This window comes from Egretta garzetta, unplaced genomic scaffold, assembly GCF_000687185.1.
Source record: "Egretta garzetta isolate BGI_Z169 unplaced genomic scaffold, ASM68718v1 scaffold251, whole genome shotgun sequence".
Taxonomy (NCBI): domain Eukaryota; kingdom Metazoa; phylum Chordata; class Aves; order Pelecaniformes; family Ardeidae; genus Egretta; species Egretta garzetta.
In genome coordinates, this window is record NW_009258952.1 from 4,261,636 (window position 1) to 4,281,291 (window position 19,656).

General features: G+C 37.9%; 1 protein-coding gene across 1 annotated transcript in view; it reads right to left on the bottom strand.

Moving 5' to 3' along the window:
- Positions 1-18,683: 18,683 nt before the first annotated feature.
- The window catches only part of CRISPLD1 (cysteine rich secretory protein LCCL domain containing 1), a 38,485-nt gene continuing 37,512 nt past the window's right edge, over positions 18,684-19,656 (bottom strand). Inside the window, exon 14 of the mRNA XM_009634485.2 lies at positions 18,684-18,735. Coding sequence (XP_009632780.1) covers positions 18,684-18,735 — 52 coding nt within the window. The remainder of the gene's footprint in view (positions 18,736-19,656) is intronic.

A 19,656-nucleotide genomic window follows, 5' to 3' on the forward strand; every position in this document is an offset into this window, starting at 1 on the left:
AACGGATGCGTTTTGAAACTGCTGCAGCTACCCATCAGCTCGTTGCTTTTTCTTGGTCCTCCATCTTATCATAGCCTTTAGGGCACAATCACACAGCTGTAATCTTTTCGTGGACATCTTTGAGATCATTGCACCAGTGCTCTGATCATACAGGACAAAAGCTGGCATGGGGCAGGAAGCTGTGTTACCACACCATCACCATGCCCAACCTGATAATGCCCAATGAGAAGTCACACAGTAGGGCCAGTCTCCAGCTCCCCACAGCCCTGACCTGCCTCGCCATGAGCCCTGCTGAGACAAACTCACCCGCAGGCCCATGTCCCAGCTTGGCCCTGGCCCATTCCCATCCCCAGGGAGGTTCCCAATGCCTGGGTCTGGGGCTGTCCCCATTTCCTCCAGCTTCCCTGCTCCTGGCTGGGTTTCCAGGCCCTGCCCTGCTGTCCCAGGGAGTCCCCACTACCCCCATTCCCCTTGGCCAAGGGACTTTCTGGCTTGCAGAGTGCCCAACAGTTTGAGAGTCCAGATGTTGATAAACTCCAAATGATTTGATAGAAGGGACTGCTGAATACCAGTGGCAGCCTTTTTGTCCACCAGCAGTGTAGGATGCCTTATCTAGCTGGGGGAATTATGCTAATGTAAGAGAAGGTGTGTCTTCAAATTACACACTTGATGAGCATAATTATTCCTGTCCAAACATCTGTAAAGGTATTGCTTTTAAAGTTATTGAAGGTAATATGAATTATGCCAAAACCATTAATATCTTTCTCAGATAAGGGTGGGAGAATTATACAGAGACATTAGTTGTTCAAATACATCAATATAAATGTATTGTTGAAGCCCATAAAGCTTTGCTCAGACAAGTTCCAATCAAACTGCTATTTTGATTTTCAAAACATTTTTTTTCAATGGCAACCAGTAGTTTATACAGCAGCTGCAGAATTCTTTTCGTTCCGTATAAAATTTAGCATTTTTATAGCCTTTATTATAAAGGAAACCATACTGTTTTTTTTCCTCAAAGATTATTACAGATTCATCTTGCTGTATTGCCAAGTGATTTCACCTACATTCAAATACGCTTATTTGCTTTTACATCTCATAGTAATAAGGCTATTTTTGCTGTGTGTACAAACTTCGTAGTTTTGATTTTATTTTCACTGAGTCTGGCAAAAACAAAATCGAAATTAGATTGGATTGTTTATACATCCAAATAAAAATAAAACACTGTCCATGGGGATAGAAATAATCATGCACAACTTAAAGCACCCCTTCAGGAACCTGCAAATATAGAGGGTGTTAAACAATAAGGTATGGACAAAAGACTCAGTGGGTGATGATATTTTAGAAAAATCAAATGTTGGCATGGGAATATTGTCATTAATAGAAAGAACAAGAAGTTAATTCTATTTCAAAATTGGTTATGAACTCGTATTTTCTTCTCAAACAGGACAATTTTTGTCTTTAAGAGGTGAACAATTATTCAAATATATACTTGAATAGAATTGTTGGAAATGTTCACATAGCTCTACATTAAAACCAAATTGAAAGGATTCTTAAAAGGGATCCTAAGAGCTATTAGAAAGCTCCATAACTATTTCTTTTTTTATATGGTTACTTTATTTTTGAATCCTAGGTTGTGAGCTTTCTGTGCGTTGTCTTATTGCTCAAAATATGTAGAGTGCACTATGGCTTTGCTCCATCTGAGGTTCCATGAGGCTTCTCTCACTAATGTGAAATGTATGGGATTTTCCTATACTTATTTTCATCACCAATATGAAAAAGACAAAGCAACGCAATAAATTATAATAATCATATTCTGAGTAATGAGTACAAACATTTGTGATAAAGGAGGAATCTCTAGTTGAATTTCTAGGACCTAATTTACCCTGCTCACTCCTGTGAAAAACTATAGTTTGTTGAAACACATCAGTGTAAGAAAATAAAAATTAGACCCTCAATGGGCAAATTGGTCTTTAACATTCATTAGATTTTTATCTTTTATACATATCCAAAAGGGCAAATGAAAACTAACAGTTCCAAGTATTGCTTGTCAGAATAGAATCAGCATCACAAACCAAACTGAACTTCCAATCTGAAATAATGTTGCAATTATGCAAGCTATTATGATTCAACAAGCCTCAGCCTACCCAAAGTGACACGAGGCCCTAAGTGCTCTATATTCACACCTTGACATACATCAATAGGCTACATCTGCACTGGACCAGCAGCCTGTTGCAACTGCACCTGCAATGCAATTGCATTCTCTTTTTGGCGTTCTGAAAGTCTAAGCTCAAGCTTCCTATAAATCCTAGTTGTCTTTCCAGGGCATGTTATAGAAGCAGGCAATGTCACAGAAGGCAGAAATACAAGAATAACTCCCTTCCTTTACTCAGACTGTTTTGTCTGGCTGATATCAGTCCTGTGATAATAGCACAAAAATGGATGGGATAAATGGGGGAGGACCGACTAGCCAGAGTATGTGGAGGTACCCTGAAGTGAATTCTACCCTCCAGATTCCCGCTGAGTTTTGTCCCAGGAAATACAAGCCAGAGCTGGTTTAAAAGGGTTCCTGTACAGGCAAACAGTATGGACAACTGGCAAATTTCATCACAAGCCTTCTCTGACCCGACCACAAGAAATTCAGTGTAAATGTAGCATAAGGTTTTCTGTTTTAAATTCCTAGCATGTTGGAGGAGACTTCAAACTCACTGAGTCCATCACTTGACTCAAAACACTGCAACCTCTTAAAAAAAAACTGCTTTAATTAATTAATTCCCCCAAGTTCCTGCTGCTAAAAAAAACCCAAAACACACCAAGAAAAAAAAAAAAGCATAGAAAGAGAGATATTTTGGATATTTTGCAGTCTTTCCACCAATTTCTATTTTTCTTCTCAGTAGTCAATAAAACAGGTAACTAATTGCTTTTCAAATCCAGGAAAGGAAAGGTAGTCAGCAAAAGAAAACATGGCATCCTGCTCCATATGTCCACTGAGAGATGGAAGCAAATCAATTCACATGAAATTGAAACTATATAGTTTACTAAATTTTGGAAGGAAGAATCCTGGTAATTATTTCAAAGTATGTCCTGGAGAGCATCTGAGGGAAACCCAAGGCAAAACAAACAAAACAAAAAAACAACAAAAGGAAGAACAAAAGAAATCCAAATCAGCTTAATTACCTTTTTTAAGGGTGTGGAGGCCATAGCTAAGGAACATGAGACAATTTCCTGGAGAGATTACCAGGGAGGAAAGTCAGGAAAGTTCAGTGAGTTAATGTGTGTGTATATTTTTTGGTATTAAAGAAGGTCTTTTATCTCGTTGTGGCAGCATTGGGAAAGTTTGAACAATAAATGAAACAAGAAATAAAATATTAGACAATGGGGGGGAGGAAATTATGTTAATAGCAAAAGGCATTATGAAAAAATGCAGGATTATTTTTCAAGATAAAAAAATAGAAGTCAAATATTTGGCCATACTCCAAATACAGAGAAACTGAGTTATGAATTGGGTAAAAGTATCATAAATGTCATCTTTGCTTTGCCTTCAGATATGAAGGTCTTTAAGTCAACTGTATGGCATCCTTGGATTGGTGCAGCCTACTTTGGTACAGTTAGGAAAAAAAGAAAATTCTTGTAATTGCGGGTGGTTCACCAGAAACCAACAAGCACCTCAGAATGTTTTGTAGTGTTTTTTCCTCTTTAAAGTGGTGGTGTCTTGCATACATTGTTTTCCATTGGATATTGGCACTAAATGACTGAGAACTGGCACAGGTTGCCCAGGGAGGCTGTGGAGTCTCCATCCTTGGAGACATTCAAAAGCCGTCTGGACATGGTCCTTGGCAACCAGCTCTAGATGGCCCTGCCTGAGCAGGGAGGGGTGGACCATATGACATCCAGGCGTCCTTTCCCACCTCAACCATTTTGTGATTCTGTGAAATGTGATGGTTAGTAGTGCTTATGTGAATTATAGTATTCCATGTACAAAGTTATAACTGAGATTTGAAAATCACCTCAGCAGATGACAGTTTGGTTTTTTTTTTTTACAGTGGTCAAGCGGTTTGATTTCAAAGAAGTAAATGCCAGGCCGTTTGTTAGCATATTTTTTTTACTGTCTGATTAGAAAATGGTTCTGGTCATCCATTCCCAAGGCTCAGCATAATTTCTGAAGCCAGGTGTGGAAAATCAATTATCATTAAGAGAAGTGTTAAGCTACCTCAAGTATTAGGTTGCATGAATCTCTGAGACAGAAGGAAAGGAATAAGAAAAAATCAAAAGCCAAAGAGAAAGGGGAAGCAGGTTCCCAGCTGCAGTCTGCACTCAGGAAAAACAATGCCCAGAGGTAAAATTTTGCATAAAACCCATCTGTGAGAGCCACAGGAAAAGTCTAACAGTGTTTCAGCTTCATTAAATTAATGGACAATGGAACTCATCAAGAGTATATATACATTCTTTTGTTTTTCTTTCACTCTTAGTGTATCTGTCTCTCAATCTGCTTTGTTCATCTTTGGATTGTAGCATTCCTGTTTCCTTGTACTATCATTTCTGCTTGGTGTTAAGGGTCACTGGCATAACCATAGACATGCTCTTCCTGGCTGAGAAGAGACCTATGAAATTGGCCTGCTGGCTACCTAGCCCTGTCCCACACAACAGTTCTTAGGGAGATGTTGAGCGCTCTTTTCTTCTAAACCACACACGCCAGGTGATCTAACGCAGTGCGAGATAACTCCTGATGACAAATTTTAGCCTGTGCTTCACTGGCATGCTGCATTTTCCTGACCTTTGTAACTCTGAGAAATAAAAATTCACCTCAAGTATCAGGTCAGCCTTCTGTGAAGGTTATTCATGTATGTACAGCTGTAGTCAGGACTCCTCACTAGTCTCCTTTTCTGTTGTCTCTTTGAAAAGCAGCTGCAGAGTAAAGATACAGTTAAGGGTTGGAAAAAACAGAAAGACCAAAATTTGTTTGCAAAATACTGGGAGAATTCTTGAGCGTAACAACCACAATTACAGAAAATCATGATTGGTTTGTAGGCAATTCACAAAAATATAAAGTGCAGCAATTGTCACACATCTTTTAATATACAGAAATAATGCTGCTGGTACATAAATGACGTATTTCCTTTTTTTTTACTTTTCTCTTAGCATTTTCCTTTTCCTACCCCTAAATATTTTCTGCACAGGTATACATATGCCAGTTTGCTATTACCAATAAAAATTGTAGAGTCAAGAAAAGCTGATGGAAATGAACAGAAAAAATATGATTATTGCATTGTTAGTTTCATTACTGCAGTTCAAATATGTTCATGATTTGGTGTAGCTATTTTTTTTCCCAGAAGAATTTATTATAATTACTAGATTTTCAAAATACCTCTGATCTCATCTAGTGCCTTCTAGAAGGGACAGATTTTCCAAAGGACTAGGTGCATTAGGTGTTGTTTTATTCTGGTATTATGTCCTCATCTGTAGTTTCTATCCCCGTAGTACAGAAATCAGACTTTTTAGAAACTTTATCCCTTAATGTGCAGGTTGTGATATACCAGCAAACACGTATGAGTACTTATTTAATAAAAACCCCACCATTCTTGCTTCATTAAAGTTCACTATGGAACCTCTGCATCATTGGATTTTTATCCTGATTAACAGAAAACAAGCAGTGTGTATATTTTGCCCTCTGAGTATTCCTGAAGCAGTGCAAACAATGAGAGGTTTAGATTTTGCAGTGCTATACATAATCATAGAATGAAATCTATATTCTACCTAATAATAGAAGAGAGTAAATCCACACAACTAGTTTAAAGAAGTCCTTGTTCAGTCCCCATAAATATTCACTAGATGCAGAGAAAAAAAATCAGAGCGCTCCCATGGGATTTGGGATGCTTTTGGGGCCAGGCAGAATATTGCCTAAAACTGACTCAACATGAGTCCTCTATGTCTATAAAAACAAGTACCTATTAGTTTGTGTAAGACTGCTCTAAACAGCTGGCTTTTTACATTATCCATTATTTTTACTGTGCTTAGGATAAATTCTGGCTCTGTGTTCAGGCCGCATAAATAGGCTGTGTGCTGGGGGCTCTGCAGGGGTTGCCAAAAGAGCTCTGCTCTCACAGTCAAAGAAAATTAATGAAGGTAAAATTGCTTTGTGGTTCTGTCCCATCCATGCAGCAAATACAATTCTCTCCTGCTTTGTTTCCTGAAATCTTCACGCTGGAAGAGATATGCACCATTGTATAACCAGGTATTTATGAAACATTTATTTCAATAGTAGTAAATTTTTAAAAATACCATCAATTTAAAGAGAGTCTTGTTTGCTTCCTGTGCCACCATTTTGTGTTGTTGACTGGGAAACGAGCCTGGGAACAGGAAATCATGCATGCTCTGTTGTATAAATTTATGGACATGGCAGACTATGAATCCAAATTAGATGTCCTTTTAAGAAGCTTGGGTAATGTTTATTTTCTGTTTGTTTTTGAAGAATGTAGACTATACCATCATCTTGTGTAAATTAGCAAATTTCCACTGAAGTTAAGAGCACCGGCCTGATTGACACCAGCTGAAAATCTGGCTTGAACTTTTAAAAATCACTGTGATTATACGTTGGTGTTATTTTTCTTGAGTACCATTGTTTGCCAAAGTGGAAAATGAAGCAAAAGCTTCAGGGACAGAAAAGTTTCAGCTGTGCATCTCAAAGGCAGCTGGGACAATGGGCCATTACAGGGAGTTGCTTCTTCCACATGACAGTAAATTTAGGAGATTTTGTTTCACTACAGCTGTGTTCCTTAAATCAATAAACCCTGCTCATTATAACAGGGTATAAATGCCCTGGCAGAAAGAGGTCAAGGGAGCTGTCAGCTGTGTCAAGCACAGAGATTGTCTGAAAGCCAAAGAAACTATAACTTCATCCCCAAAAGATTCAGGCATGCCAAATTTGAGACCAGCCTGAATACGAGAAGGCAGGGAAAGCCAAGCTCAAGGCATATATCAGGCAGAGAGGCCTCTTGCAATGATACGATTCCCATATCTGCTCCATTCCCTTGGGTGAAGTAAATTCTACCTTGCTTGGAAGAATCTCTTCCTGCGTCTTGGTGTACTAGTGCTATTCACAGAAGTAGGAGGTACCAAGATTATCAGCTTGCTGTGTAAAAAAGCTGGCATCCAGAGGGATATACCTAACTGGATCATATCATAGCACCCCAGAAAGGCGTATGGGGCTAAGACTGTTGAGAAAATGTGTGTAGTGGAGGGAAAGGAGCAAGATCTGAGAAGACTAAGCCTACTCATGGAATTATAAACAGTTCTAGTCAGGCTATTTGAAGTAAAATGAGAGCCAGCCATTCTTATGTGATAGAGAAGCAAATAAACTGCCTCCAAGAGAAGTATTTTGAATAATCTGTATACCTCTTTGTTAGTCTTTTTTCCTCTGAAATAATCTCCCATTGTTTTGAATGTTCTATAATTCATGCCACTTCCTCAAACATTTCTAACCCTGAATGCTTCACTTCCTCTGTTCAACACAGAGCTGTTCCAGTGAAACCAGACAAAGAACATTTTCTTACATCAGTTCATTCATCACACTCAAATCGCTCTTTTTTGTTTATGGAGCTAATGTAGAAAAGATTTGCTTTTTGCAGAGTATTATCTCGTGGTATTGCAAGGCTTCTTGCTTTTACATTAAAACTTCTGAGCTGAGCCTTCAGCTGATGTAAATAGGCATGTGTAGACTGACAAAATACTTTAGGTCTGAAGAGGTCTGCCAGTAATTACAAGACTGAATAACACCCATCTGAAATAGCAAAACTGGTCATCACATTCAGTAGACTGTCCCATCTTGTTAAGGGCAGTTTTTTGGGCACCTGGCAGTGGACATTTCTGGGACATTGTTTAGAGCTAGACAAAGGTCACAGGTATATACCCAGTTTGAAGAGCCATATAACGAGACTGAATGTTTTTTTTGTGGAGAATACTATGAAAATATGACTGTAGTATAACATCAATAATAGTGTTTGTCAGTGTCTGTAGACTGCCCCCACCTAAAGAATGAAAACCAACAACTAATCCCTTCTAATCCCTGCATTAAACTTCCTGATCCTGCAGCCACTGTTTGAGCACATTATTTGCAGACTAGTAGGAAGCACTAGAGGTGAGGTGTAAAGAGGATACTTTCTGTCAATAGATCAATATGTCTCCTTTAAGATCCTCACAGAGAAGAAAACGAATTATGGCCTTGATGAGCAGACGGTGAGGCAGATTAAAAACTGGCTAAATGGTTGTACCCAGAGAGTGATGGTCAGTGGCACTAAGTCTGGTTGCAGGCCAGTTACTAGTGCTGTACCCCAGAGGTCTATACTGAGTCCAAGCCTGCTTGACATGCTCACTAATGACCTGAATGAAGTGGAAGAGTGTACCCTCAGCAAGTTTGCTAATGACACAAAACTGGGAGGAGTGGCTGAGACTCCAGAGACTCATGCTTCCATCCAGAGGGACCTTGACAGGCTGGAGAAATGGGCCAACAGGAATCCCATGAAGTTCAAGGAGAAGTGCAAAGTCTTGCAACTGAAGAAAAACAACCCCATGCACCAATATATGCTAGAAGATATGCTGAAGAAAAGGACCTGAGGATTCTGGTGGACATTAAGTTGAACATGAGTCAGTCATGTGTTCTTGTGGCAAATAAGGCTAATGTTATCCTGGGCTGCATTAAACAAAATATTATGACGAATTTGAAGGAGGTGATACTTCTCCCCTGCTCAGCAGTGGTGAGGCCACACTGAAGTACTGGGTCCAGTTCTGGGCTCCCCAGTATACAGGAGACATGCACATACTGAAGAGAGTCCAATGAAGGGCAACGAAGATGATTAAGGCACTGGAGCATCTCTCCTATGAGGAAAGGCTGAGAGAGCTGGGACTGTTCAGCTTGGAGAATAAAAGGCTCAGGGGGATCTTATTAATGTTTAAATACCTGAACGGAGAGTGCAAAGAGGATGAGGCTAGGCTCTTTTCAGTGATACCCAGTGACAGGACCAGAGATAACAGGCACACACTGAAACACAGGATGATCTATCTGAACATCAGGAAACACTTTTTTTCTGTGAGGGTGACTGAACACTTGCACAAGTTGCCCAGAAAAGCTGTGGAGTCTCCATCCTTGGAGATATTCAAAAACTGCCTGGACATGGCCTGAGCGGCCTGCTGTAGGTGGCCCTGCTTGAGCAGGGTGGTTGGACCAGATGACCTCCAGAGTTCCCATCCAGCCTGAGCCATTGTGTGATACTGTGATCACCCTAGACTTGAATGTCCCAGTGAAATGGCTTAGTTACCTTTTTATAAAGGTCTCTTTTTATTAAAGCACCTAGTACCGAGATTAGACATTATTCAGAACAGGCAATGCTGATCCTTCTTCACTGAAAATGTATGAAAAACTGACATAGCTAAAATTTTATGATGATGTCATAATTTGGTGAACAACTTGCTTCTTTCAGAAGTGTTCTTTTAATTAGGAAAAGCAAAGCTATGACACTCAACAAAACCACCAGTTTTTGTTGAGTGTCATAGAGGTTGGTGGGATTATTCCATTGAATGATTTATACCAGTTTAACCAAAAAGATAACCCACCCTTTCATTTATTAAATTTGCAGCATTATATCTAACAATAAACAGCTTGACTGTTTCATAATACAGTTTGCTAAATTTCCTAGGGCACAAAACTGGCCTGTTGTGCTGAAGATGCCTTTGTTATCATGCTTCCTTGTACATGCTTATGGTACGGCAGGGCTCCCTCCCTCCCTCTCCTCTCTGTGATTTCACATGAACATTTCTAGTGACAGAGCCCCTGCAAGGAGTCTGCCATCCCTCTAGCCCCGCTGTGCAGCACAGTATCACCACAGATATCCTCTCAAGATTTTCTCTTTCTTTGTAACTCCCACCTTTGACTAGGAAGGAAAAGAGGCATTTATGTTCTTGCTGAGACTCAAAGCAGCTGGGTTAGGTGGGAGGAAGCACACTACCTCTATTTCACAGTCACTTCTGTCACTAGGCGTCAGTTACAAGAATGAGAGTTGGGTAGCAACTTCAAGTGTGCAGATACTTTTAGTAACTCCAGGGTCAAACCCAGACGTTGTACTGAATAACAAGTCTTGCAGCTAACACATATCTTTCAGTCAGTAGGTTGAAAGAAGCTATTTCCTTCACATTGGCTTTTTGGGGACACAAACTGCATTCCTCATGAGCAGATTATCTTCCTTGCACTGTGAGGATAACCTACATATTATTGCATCTTTTACAACTTTTTACCAATGCATATTCTCTGGATTTTCACTCCTAACACATTGCTGTCTAGTAATTTGTATGTCTGGAGAGTATTGCTGCTCAATGAACTGGTAGAGATACACAATGAACTAAGATTGGAAGCAAGAAGCAAAGGGAAGAGTTTTGAGTTGAACAGACTACAGGAATTTAAGTTCATTTTTAAGCTCTCGGTAATTTATTCAAAATAAAATTATGGGTTGGCACCTTTATATCAACAAATTTAAATAATTAAATATCTAGGTCTAGAAATTAAGAGAAACTTGATGATTGTTCCTTTCAGAAGACATCATAAGACATACTTGCTAACTAATCTAAGCAATTTGGGGAAACCTTCAAGGGCAAAATTATGAAACAAACCACCCTCCATCCTGTCTTCTGCTTAGTGGTTACTTTGTCCTGTTTTCAGAAGAATTTGACCTTTATGATCGATCACCTCCAGACTCTTAGCGCAGTTCTAAAAGGTACCAGTTCCACAACAGTTTTTATTTCATTAGAGGTTACTGAGAGGTGTAGCTTTGTATTATAACCAGTTTCAAGGCATAAAGATGTATTCCTGAAATACAATGAGTGAAGAATTCTTTTTTTTTTATTTCACCTTACAGTTATCACTAAATAACTTTAAAGCTGTATTTGCAAAAAACTCACTGCAAATAATTTTTGTCTGCCAGTCCTACAAACCAGGTAAATGTAACTCAAATGAATACTCATTTAAGTGATTTGTTTGCATGAAGGGCAAAGCCTACTGGAAAACTGTTTACAGAAAGTTTGGGTGCTTGTGAATGAACCTTAAAATTTGCATCAGATTTTTGTGCATTAGTACACCTCAGCAAGCTCTTATCCACCTACAAGTCAAACTACAAACAAATTCTCCTTCTCAGCCCCACTGACCTCAGTATTTGCATATTTTTACACACCAAAGAAAAACAATGAGCTTTGAAATGTTATTTGAAGGTTATTTCATTTGGGATAGCAACCAGATACTTTTAAAGTACTGAGATCAATGTTTATTAAGATTTATTCTTTGTATTGTAGCAGCATCTATCAGTTCTACTCATGGATCACGTGATAGAGGCCCATAGGTTTGTCTCCTAATACATCAAAGTGCCCTGCTTTCCTGTAAGAGGCATTTCTCATATTCTTGGGGACTTCAGCTATTCTAGGCTTCAGCTACAAATTAGCCTCACCTTTCTTGTTAAAGCCTGATTCTTTGACAGACTGTGGATGTTAAGTTATTCAGCATATTACAAAAGACATTAAGTCCTTTGCCTATGCTTTTGACTAGCACTAAATATGAAGCTAGGTTGGAAACTCAGCCTTCTGAGGAGCCATAGGCTGCAATTTTTATAGAAGTGGTTCTGAGTTGTTGTTTATGTGCTGTACCGATGTGAGATAAATAAGAGCTGAATGTTTTCTGAGAGACCATGGTAGAGATGGTGGTTTTCCTTAAGTATATTTTAGCTGTTTTCATTGGACTGTACTCCTTCTGGGGTTGTAATGAAAACCACAAATTGAACTTGAAGCATTAGCAGAAAAGAAGACATAAATCAAAGAATGGTATTTTTATTGTGTAGCAGATACAACAGCACATCTCATTCAAGGTGTGACTTCCTAATTTCTAGGAAAAATCTTTACGTATTGCAAAATAATAACAAATACCAATATAACTGCCTTGTAACTTTTAGAAAACTGCTCTAAAATTATGTAGGCTTTTAAGCTGCTGGGGCAGAAGCTTCCAAATATAAATTGTTTTAACATTAGTGCCAAGCAAAAAAATCACTGCATCTGCACAATCTGCACATCATTGAACATGTTTAATATAACATGTTTAAGCTCTCGATCAGTGGCAGAAGGGCAAGTCTTTATCAGCAAGCCACCAAACCCATCTGTCTAGTTACTCCTTTTATTTAAAAATGAAAACTGATCTAATTTACCCCATAATTCTTACTGGATAAGAGAGGTGCTCATAGCATTTGACAAAACTATTCCTTGGCTCAGTTATAGCTGTGCCGGAGTAGGACTATCACCTCCAGTACAGCAAGCACTAAATCAATTCATACGATGTACTTTGTGTACTGAACTGGGGTAAATCCAGAATCTGAGACTAAGTCCTTTTGCATAAAATGATTCCTCTGTTTCTGTGCTTAGTGCAGCCTGCAGCCCCAAAGGTCTTGGAGTAGCTCTCACACAATAAAAGAAATGCTTATTCAGAAGACATGATCTTTCAATAAGGGGGAAAAAAACCCACCACCACCAAGAAACAGATGGATTTCAACAGATAAATAAAGAATGAAGATTGAACTGACTACAGGGAGATTTATTTAGCAACTGTTTCCAATTTATTTTTGGGATGTACAGTAGCAGCGATTTATGAGAAGTCAAAGCCGGCTTGCTATTTACATTGCATATAAACAAGCCTAAGTGAGTAATTAAGCAACTGTTTTTCAAACTGTGAGTTAACTTTGCAAGTCCTACTACCTTCCAGCATTTTTTGTTTCTTGAGCATCCTAAAAATAGTATTACTACAAATTACAAAGAGCCTCTTAGCTTTTGGAATTCCAAAAAGATATGCAAGCAATTCTAATGCAAGTTCTTGTATTCATTCTAAGATGATACTCCTAATAAGGATATTGTCTTCATAAATAATGCTTATTCAGAAATAAGTGCAAATACACCAAATGAAGTTTGTTAAACTGCATTAGCAGTCTTTATATTCAATAAAATTCCAAGGAGATTATTGCTAATATTGCTGGTGTTAGCTACAGTAATTTCTGTTCAGCTGAAATAAATGGGAATTCTTTGAATAAGTGAATTCCTTACTAAAGAGTTAGCATGTGCTGACATTTTTACTTTATTATAATGCTTATGCTTTAAATAAAACTAGTGAATTTAAAAGCCCAAGAGTTATTGCCACTGGCAACTGAAGTCTTCTGTGTGCCTATTAAAAGATTTAGTATTGCAAACTTATTCATATCGTTTGGCTAGTGTATCTCAGTTCTTAACCAACAACTTTGCTCTTAGCCTTCAGACACTCACCCCATTGTTTGTAAAGACAAAACCAATATTGGATGCAGCACTGGGGGCAGATACTGAATTGAATAACTAGGGTAATTATTGCAGAAATCAATGTGGATAGTAAGACATGGACCATCATGACAGGCTGTTTTAATTGCATGTTCTTTACTTTCCTCCTTCAGTCTCGTATTTTCCTCTGTCTTATTATATTGAGCTGGTCTGACTGGGGGGCTTTTGCTAGCTTCTGAAAATGTAAGACTCATTATTAGTACTTTTTGCAAAGTGCTATGATGGTTTAATGATACAGGCATCTGTCTCCTAACAAACAGGCTAAGATGAACACGGCATTTAGCACAGATCATTGAACAGCTGATGGCAAATTTCAGGTGTCACATTATCATTGTATGTTAACATGGAGCAGGAATCACATTTTATTGTATTTTCACAGCCCCCTAGTACAGGACGAGGACATTTCATTTAATAACAATACCAGTAGTATCAATAGTGACCATATTTAAATACTATTTCTATCATTTATTCCTGACAGTAAAGACAGGCTAAAGCTAGTGCTGACAGCATGGCTTCTTTTCCCACATGCACAATGTATGTCTTTATAAAATCATATGCAATTTTCTGAATGCTAATGTATGCTATCATTTTTATAGCTAAAGCCCCGTAAGATGCATATTATACACTGAATGAAACAAAACTCTTCAGGCTTTTCATTCCTTTTATAATTCCCTAGAGTTCCACAGATGCTATAAAAAGCCTTAAGACATAGAAGTGTGACAGTAAAGTATTTCATACAGTATTTATATAAATTTCTGAACAGAATATTGCACTGTATGAATAATCTTTGTAACTTCCAAATATTTACATTTCTAAATCTGACCCTTTGTATGACTACAGAAATTGCAGGAAATAAACCTTCCCTTGTGTATTCACAGGAAGCCGGGTTATCTGATTTTTAAGCCAAATTCAAAACATACTTCAAAAGCAAATGCTACACAGAAGACACTGTTTATGTGAGTAACTTGGTTACATCTCTGCCATGTGAAGTAAAGTGTCATGCATTTTCCTAGGCATATGTATCAATACACACAAAAATGCTGATGTTACTTTTCTTCTTTTAAATCCACTGAGAATCCATAGACAGCTGACAGTCTTGCATTTGCATAAAACTTGAAACCAAGTACTTTATCAGTTAAAAACCTGCAAACTTACACGTATGTTATCCCAACCTGTGTTTCAGGCTTGGTTCCAAAAATACTTTATGTATAATTTCTAGATCAGACTGTCCCCTATGCAGAAATCAGACACAAGGAAGTCTGTAACCTCTCCAAAATTCCTTAGTATCCACAAAGTTTAGGAAATGTTTCTTAGTTTCCTTAGTTTATGTCCAGCTAGTACTATGAGCAGCCTGCTGACATGAGTATGGGTCCCAAGTTCCCTAAAAGAAATGTATTTTCAAACAGCTATCAAAATGGTGAGAGACTGTTAAAGAATTATCTGTTAGGGTCTGACCACTTTCTTTCATGCTAACTCCTGTTTAGTTATGAAGTTAGCTACTCCAGCTGGAAGGGATGCAGCACAGCAGAGGAATGCCTCAACTGATCCTTACTGAAAAGCTCACCAGGCAAGTGAACTACGCTTGACAAATACTTGACTCCTCTCCAAATCAGTCCTATGCTTTTCTTTTGAAAAGATTCCTCATGAAGCAAGTCGTAATTGGAAATATCCCAGGATCATGAGAAAAGGTTCATATGTATTCTTCACTGCTCCACATACACTTTCAAGGGCCTACTGCATTTAGTCAGCTTACATTTCTTGATATTTTAGCCCTTTCAAAATCATAAATGGCAGATTATCAATGTACTAAACCAGCTTTTTTTTTTTTTGGCAGAGGATTGTTATGTATCTGTTGTAATTATTCATGTTGGCTACTTATAAGTCTTTCCTGGGAGGCAAGCTAAATATTGTGAATAGCATAAATTAAGCTCTACTTTCTTATTGATCATACTTTTTTTAAAATTTCAAGTTGAGAACATAATATTGTAACTGTTTGGTTAATGAAACAATTCTTCAGAATTTAAAATTTGAATTCTCTATTTTTTTTCTTCAGGCTACAACAAATTTTCTGATACTGCTAGTTACTCACTTGGGCTTTCTGTGAATTAGTTGTGACCATCTGGCATACAGTTGCTGCTGGTGCAGATAAAAATACCGATGTGTAGCTCTCTCACTCTACAGCTGCTTGGAAACATCTACTCATTGACTTGTTATTTACAGTAAATATAGAAGATAATTTCTCAAAACCCCAATGTTAGTTGGAATATTTATAATAGGATAGAATCATTGAATGTGGAAAAGAAACAGAACTCTAAAATTTGTAGAACGGAAGACGTGAGGAGTCACCTCCCTTTCTTTTTGTCACTGTGCTGGTTAGCAGAGCTGCTCACAGCAACCATTTACACACATCAAAGGCAGCTCCCACTTCTCCCACCGAGCACTAATTTTGTTGTTACGGCACCAAGGGTCCACCCCTGTTCCCTCGCACAGGAACTCCCAGCAAATGTAGGTGGGACTTCAGAGATGAGACAGAGAGAGAGAAGAGGAAGCAAAGATACACAGGAGAACAAAAAAGACATCAGGAACAAATGGAGGAAAAAGGCATAAATTTGGTGCGGCAACTGTGTTTCCACACGGGCCTCCAATCACCCATCTACCCAAAGTGAGGAAGTTGTGGTTATGACTGAAGGTGTGACTGTCTTGTTTCTCTCTCATCCAAGGCTCGGCTCTGCCCAAAGAAAGGGGTGGACCCTACTGCCTGGCCGGAAGAGCAGGGACTCATCTCACCACCCAGGCTCTGCAGCACCCAACAGGCTTCCCATGGTTTTCTGAGGCAACTGCTGGGGACCATGGGCCAGGCAGGGGGCACGGAGAGCTGCTGGATGGCAAGGCCAGGCTGCAAAAAAGTGTCCCACCTGTGAGCAAAGGGACACTATGGTTGCATTCACACCATTTTGTTTCAAAAGTCTCCCTCAGCAGTTCTGTGTGTCCTTACTTTCAGAAGTGGCCTTACTCCATTTTATGTTCTGACAACGCCAGCTGTAGGTATTTCAAGGCCTTTCTGTGTTACTGCTTTGGTCCCTTTTTAAGGAAAGGCAGTGCTAGACTCTCTCAAGCCTTCAAAGGAGTCCCATCACAGTCAAAGTCTACTTACACTTTGGTTTCAATTCTGAAAAAAGATTAATGCCAGTATTGCAAAATCTATATAAAGCTTCTTTCAATGCCCCCCTGCCACCACCTGCAAAAAAGGGGGTTATACATCAAAGACTCTTTGTCTCCCTCATCAATTAAATAGATTTTCTTTTCTGGAACTCCCAAGTTGGCCATTAGTCTTATGAGGCAAAAAAAGAATGTGTAATATAAAAACCTGCTTGTTCCCGAGAAATGTAGCTAGGAACATTTGCACTAGAAACATTTACCACAACAGCAAAGAGTTGGACTGAACAAAAGGTGGTGGCTTTTTTATAATCGCTTCCTGACACAGAGTTCCCCATTAAAATGAGAAAGCAATCTGTTCCCAAAGACCCTGGTCAAAACTTGAAAGAAATGACCAGAAGAATTATGCATTAAACTCCCAATGCAATTAATGTAAGTTGTGTGCCTAAATTGCCTTTACAGCTTTTAGAACCTCAGGCTATGTCTACTGCTTGGTTCTACACTTGCAATGTTTAGGTCAGAGAAAAAGTAGTAAACTTTGGGTGTCTGTTATATTTTTCTTCTAGAGGCAGGGCAAACAATCAAAAAATAAAGGCTGTCACAGGTACTTTTACTACGTAAATTAATTTTATTCAAAACAGATCAAAAAAACTAACAAAGCTTGCCTAACTACATGAGGTAGTACATGTAGCAAAACAGAAGGCAGAATATGCTATTCTGAAATATGAAGAATATGAATAAGTTTACAAGCTGGAAGGAAATAAATTCAACAACAGAAACAAAAAATACCAAAAATAAAGTTTAACAGCTTTTCAGTCTTAAAGCACCAATACACTTTTCATAGAAAGAAACATAGTATCACCACTACATGTTCTTCATATACCATAATATGGTAAAATTAATGCACAAGGCTGTTCACCACAAATGGATTTTTTAAAATGGTGAAGGAACAAATGACATAATTGTCACTGGGCTCCGTACCACTATACTTCCTGGCCTGCAGGAGTATTTGCCAGGTCATGAGGAGCAAGGTTAGCCTTTGTTACCATTTTCTTTAAGGTTTTCTTGAACATTTACCCTCATATAAATGTATAGTATACGGATACCATGCACAGCTTAAGGCCTCAAGCTTGCAAATTTTTATGTATGTGTACAATTCTACATTTTTGCTGAAACCCAATTTAGGTGAATTGAAGGAGTCACATGGCAAAAATAAAGCATTTATGCGTGCAGAGCTGCACTGCAGAACTGATGGCTTATTCCTTGATTTCAGGTTACTCCACTTCTCAAAATGAAATTTTTCTCAGATCCTTCAAGGTTATATATGTCTATCTCTCACTCACCCATCCCAATATAGCTGAATATCTGTGAAGGTCTGGGCCATAATGAACTGGTTATTTAAACTAAAGAGCTTAGCAGCATCCAATAACATTTTATTTATTAACATACTTTAAAATAATAAACATGAATGGCCCAGTCTCTTAAAAATGTTTCTTTAGAGGAAAACATGCTAATATGACCCGGGACTTCCCGATATTTTATATTTTCCATTTTACTTCAAAATAGGTATTTGTACTTATGATTAGTGTGAAACTGAAAACAGTCTAGCTCTTAATTTACGCTTGCATGGCTAATGCTACTGTAAATCATCAAAAAGTTATATATATTTTTATTTTACTTTAAGGCATGATTTATTATATTGAATTATTGGGATGGCTTCTTTTATGTACATTGGAAATAAAAACTCAGGCCTCCCTATGGTATAGTTTTAAGGTTACTGTTAGTGGCATATATAAAGCACCATACAATAATGTATTCAGATGAAGAAAACAATGAACTTTTATGAGCTTTGAATTAACTGTATAGGAGCAACTGCTAAGAAAATATAGCAATATTTAACACAGGATTCAAAATATTGTTATATATCATTATAGATTTCCAAATGAATTTTTCTCCCATGTTTACTTTTACAGATTTTTTTCATTAAGATATATATGCAATTTAAACTTTTCGGTGGAAAGCAGTATACATCTTCTGTACAATAATGTTACAGCTTTATACAAATTTTAGGAATTATAAGAAATGGCCTTTATTATTTTCTTCCAAGTGCTCTGGTTTCACTTGCTTGTTTTACATTGTACTTGCCAGACTCAAACAACAGCAAATACTCTGAATGCCTTGCTTCCTGGAGGATTCTGTAAACTGAAACATAAAAACATTCCTCATGTTATTTTTAAGACTGCAACACTCTAATGACAATTTTTTTTGTTAAATACAATTCTAGGATCCTGCAACTCTTCCTGTGACTACTCATAACTTTAACTATCTAAGAATTTTCTTAAAGATGCTACAAATAAAAATTACATTCATTTCAGATTAATTTTTCTTCCAAGCAGCTTATTGGGAATAAATCATAACATATAAAAATCCAAGTAATCCTTTGCAATGAGGGATTCTGGTTTAAAGAATAAAGCTCTATTGAAGCAAAATACTAAAAAAAGCTTTTAGGAAAGAGAGAAATCATGCATCTTATGCTCACTATTCTAGCAACTATATTCGACTAGAACTTGCAGACCCAAGAGATCACTTGCACTTCTGTGTTCGTTGCTTATATGCTGAAGAACAGATTTCTAAAGAGAATTAATGTTTTACAAAAAACAAATGAAATTCCTGGCTTCAAAAGAAATGAAACTAAAATACCCAAGCGCAATGAAATTTTGTTAGAATAAATATTTTTGACTTTACAAACTGAACTAGGAGGTCATATTTAATGGTCTCATTGTTTTCTCTTTTGCAAACCCTGTCTGAGGCATATCTGGGAAGGAAAGGGAAATGGAGGTGAAAGTAAGGAAGGGCACAATGAAACAGGTCGCCTGCAATGGCATTACAATCCATATTCTGCTTCACAGGAAATGTGTGGGACTGTTTTCCAAACCACTAACCTTCCAAATGTTACCAAGATGGTAAAGTACAAATAATGATTAAATTTTCAACACTTTTTATGGCTACATCTCTACTCAGTTAGGAGATTTAGATGGAGAACAAAAGTGTCGGTAAGGAAGCAACCTTTCTGAGGTAACTGGATGGTCATGTGGAAAGGCCAAAGAAAATGTAAATTAAGTC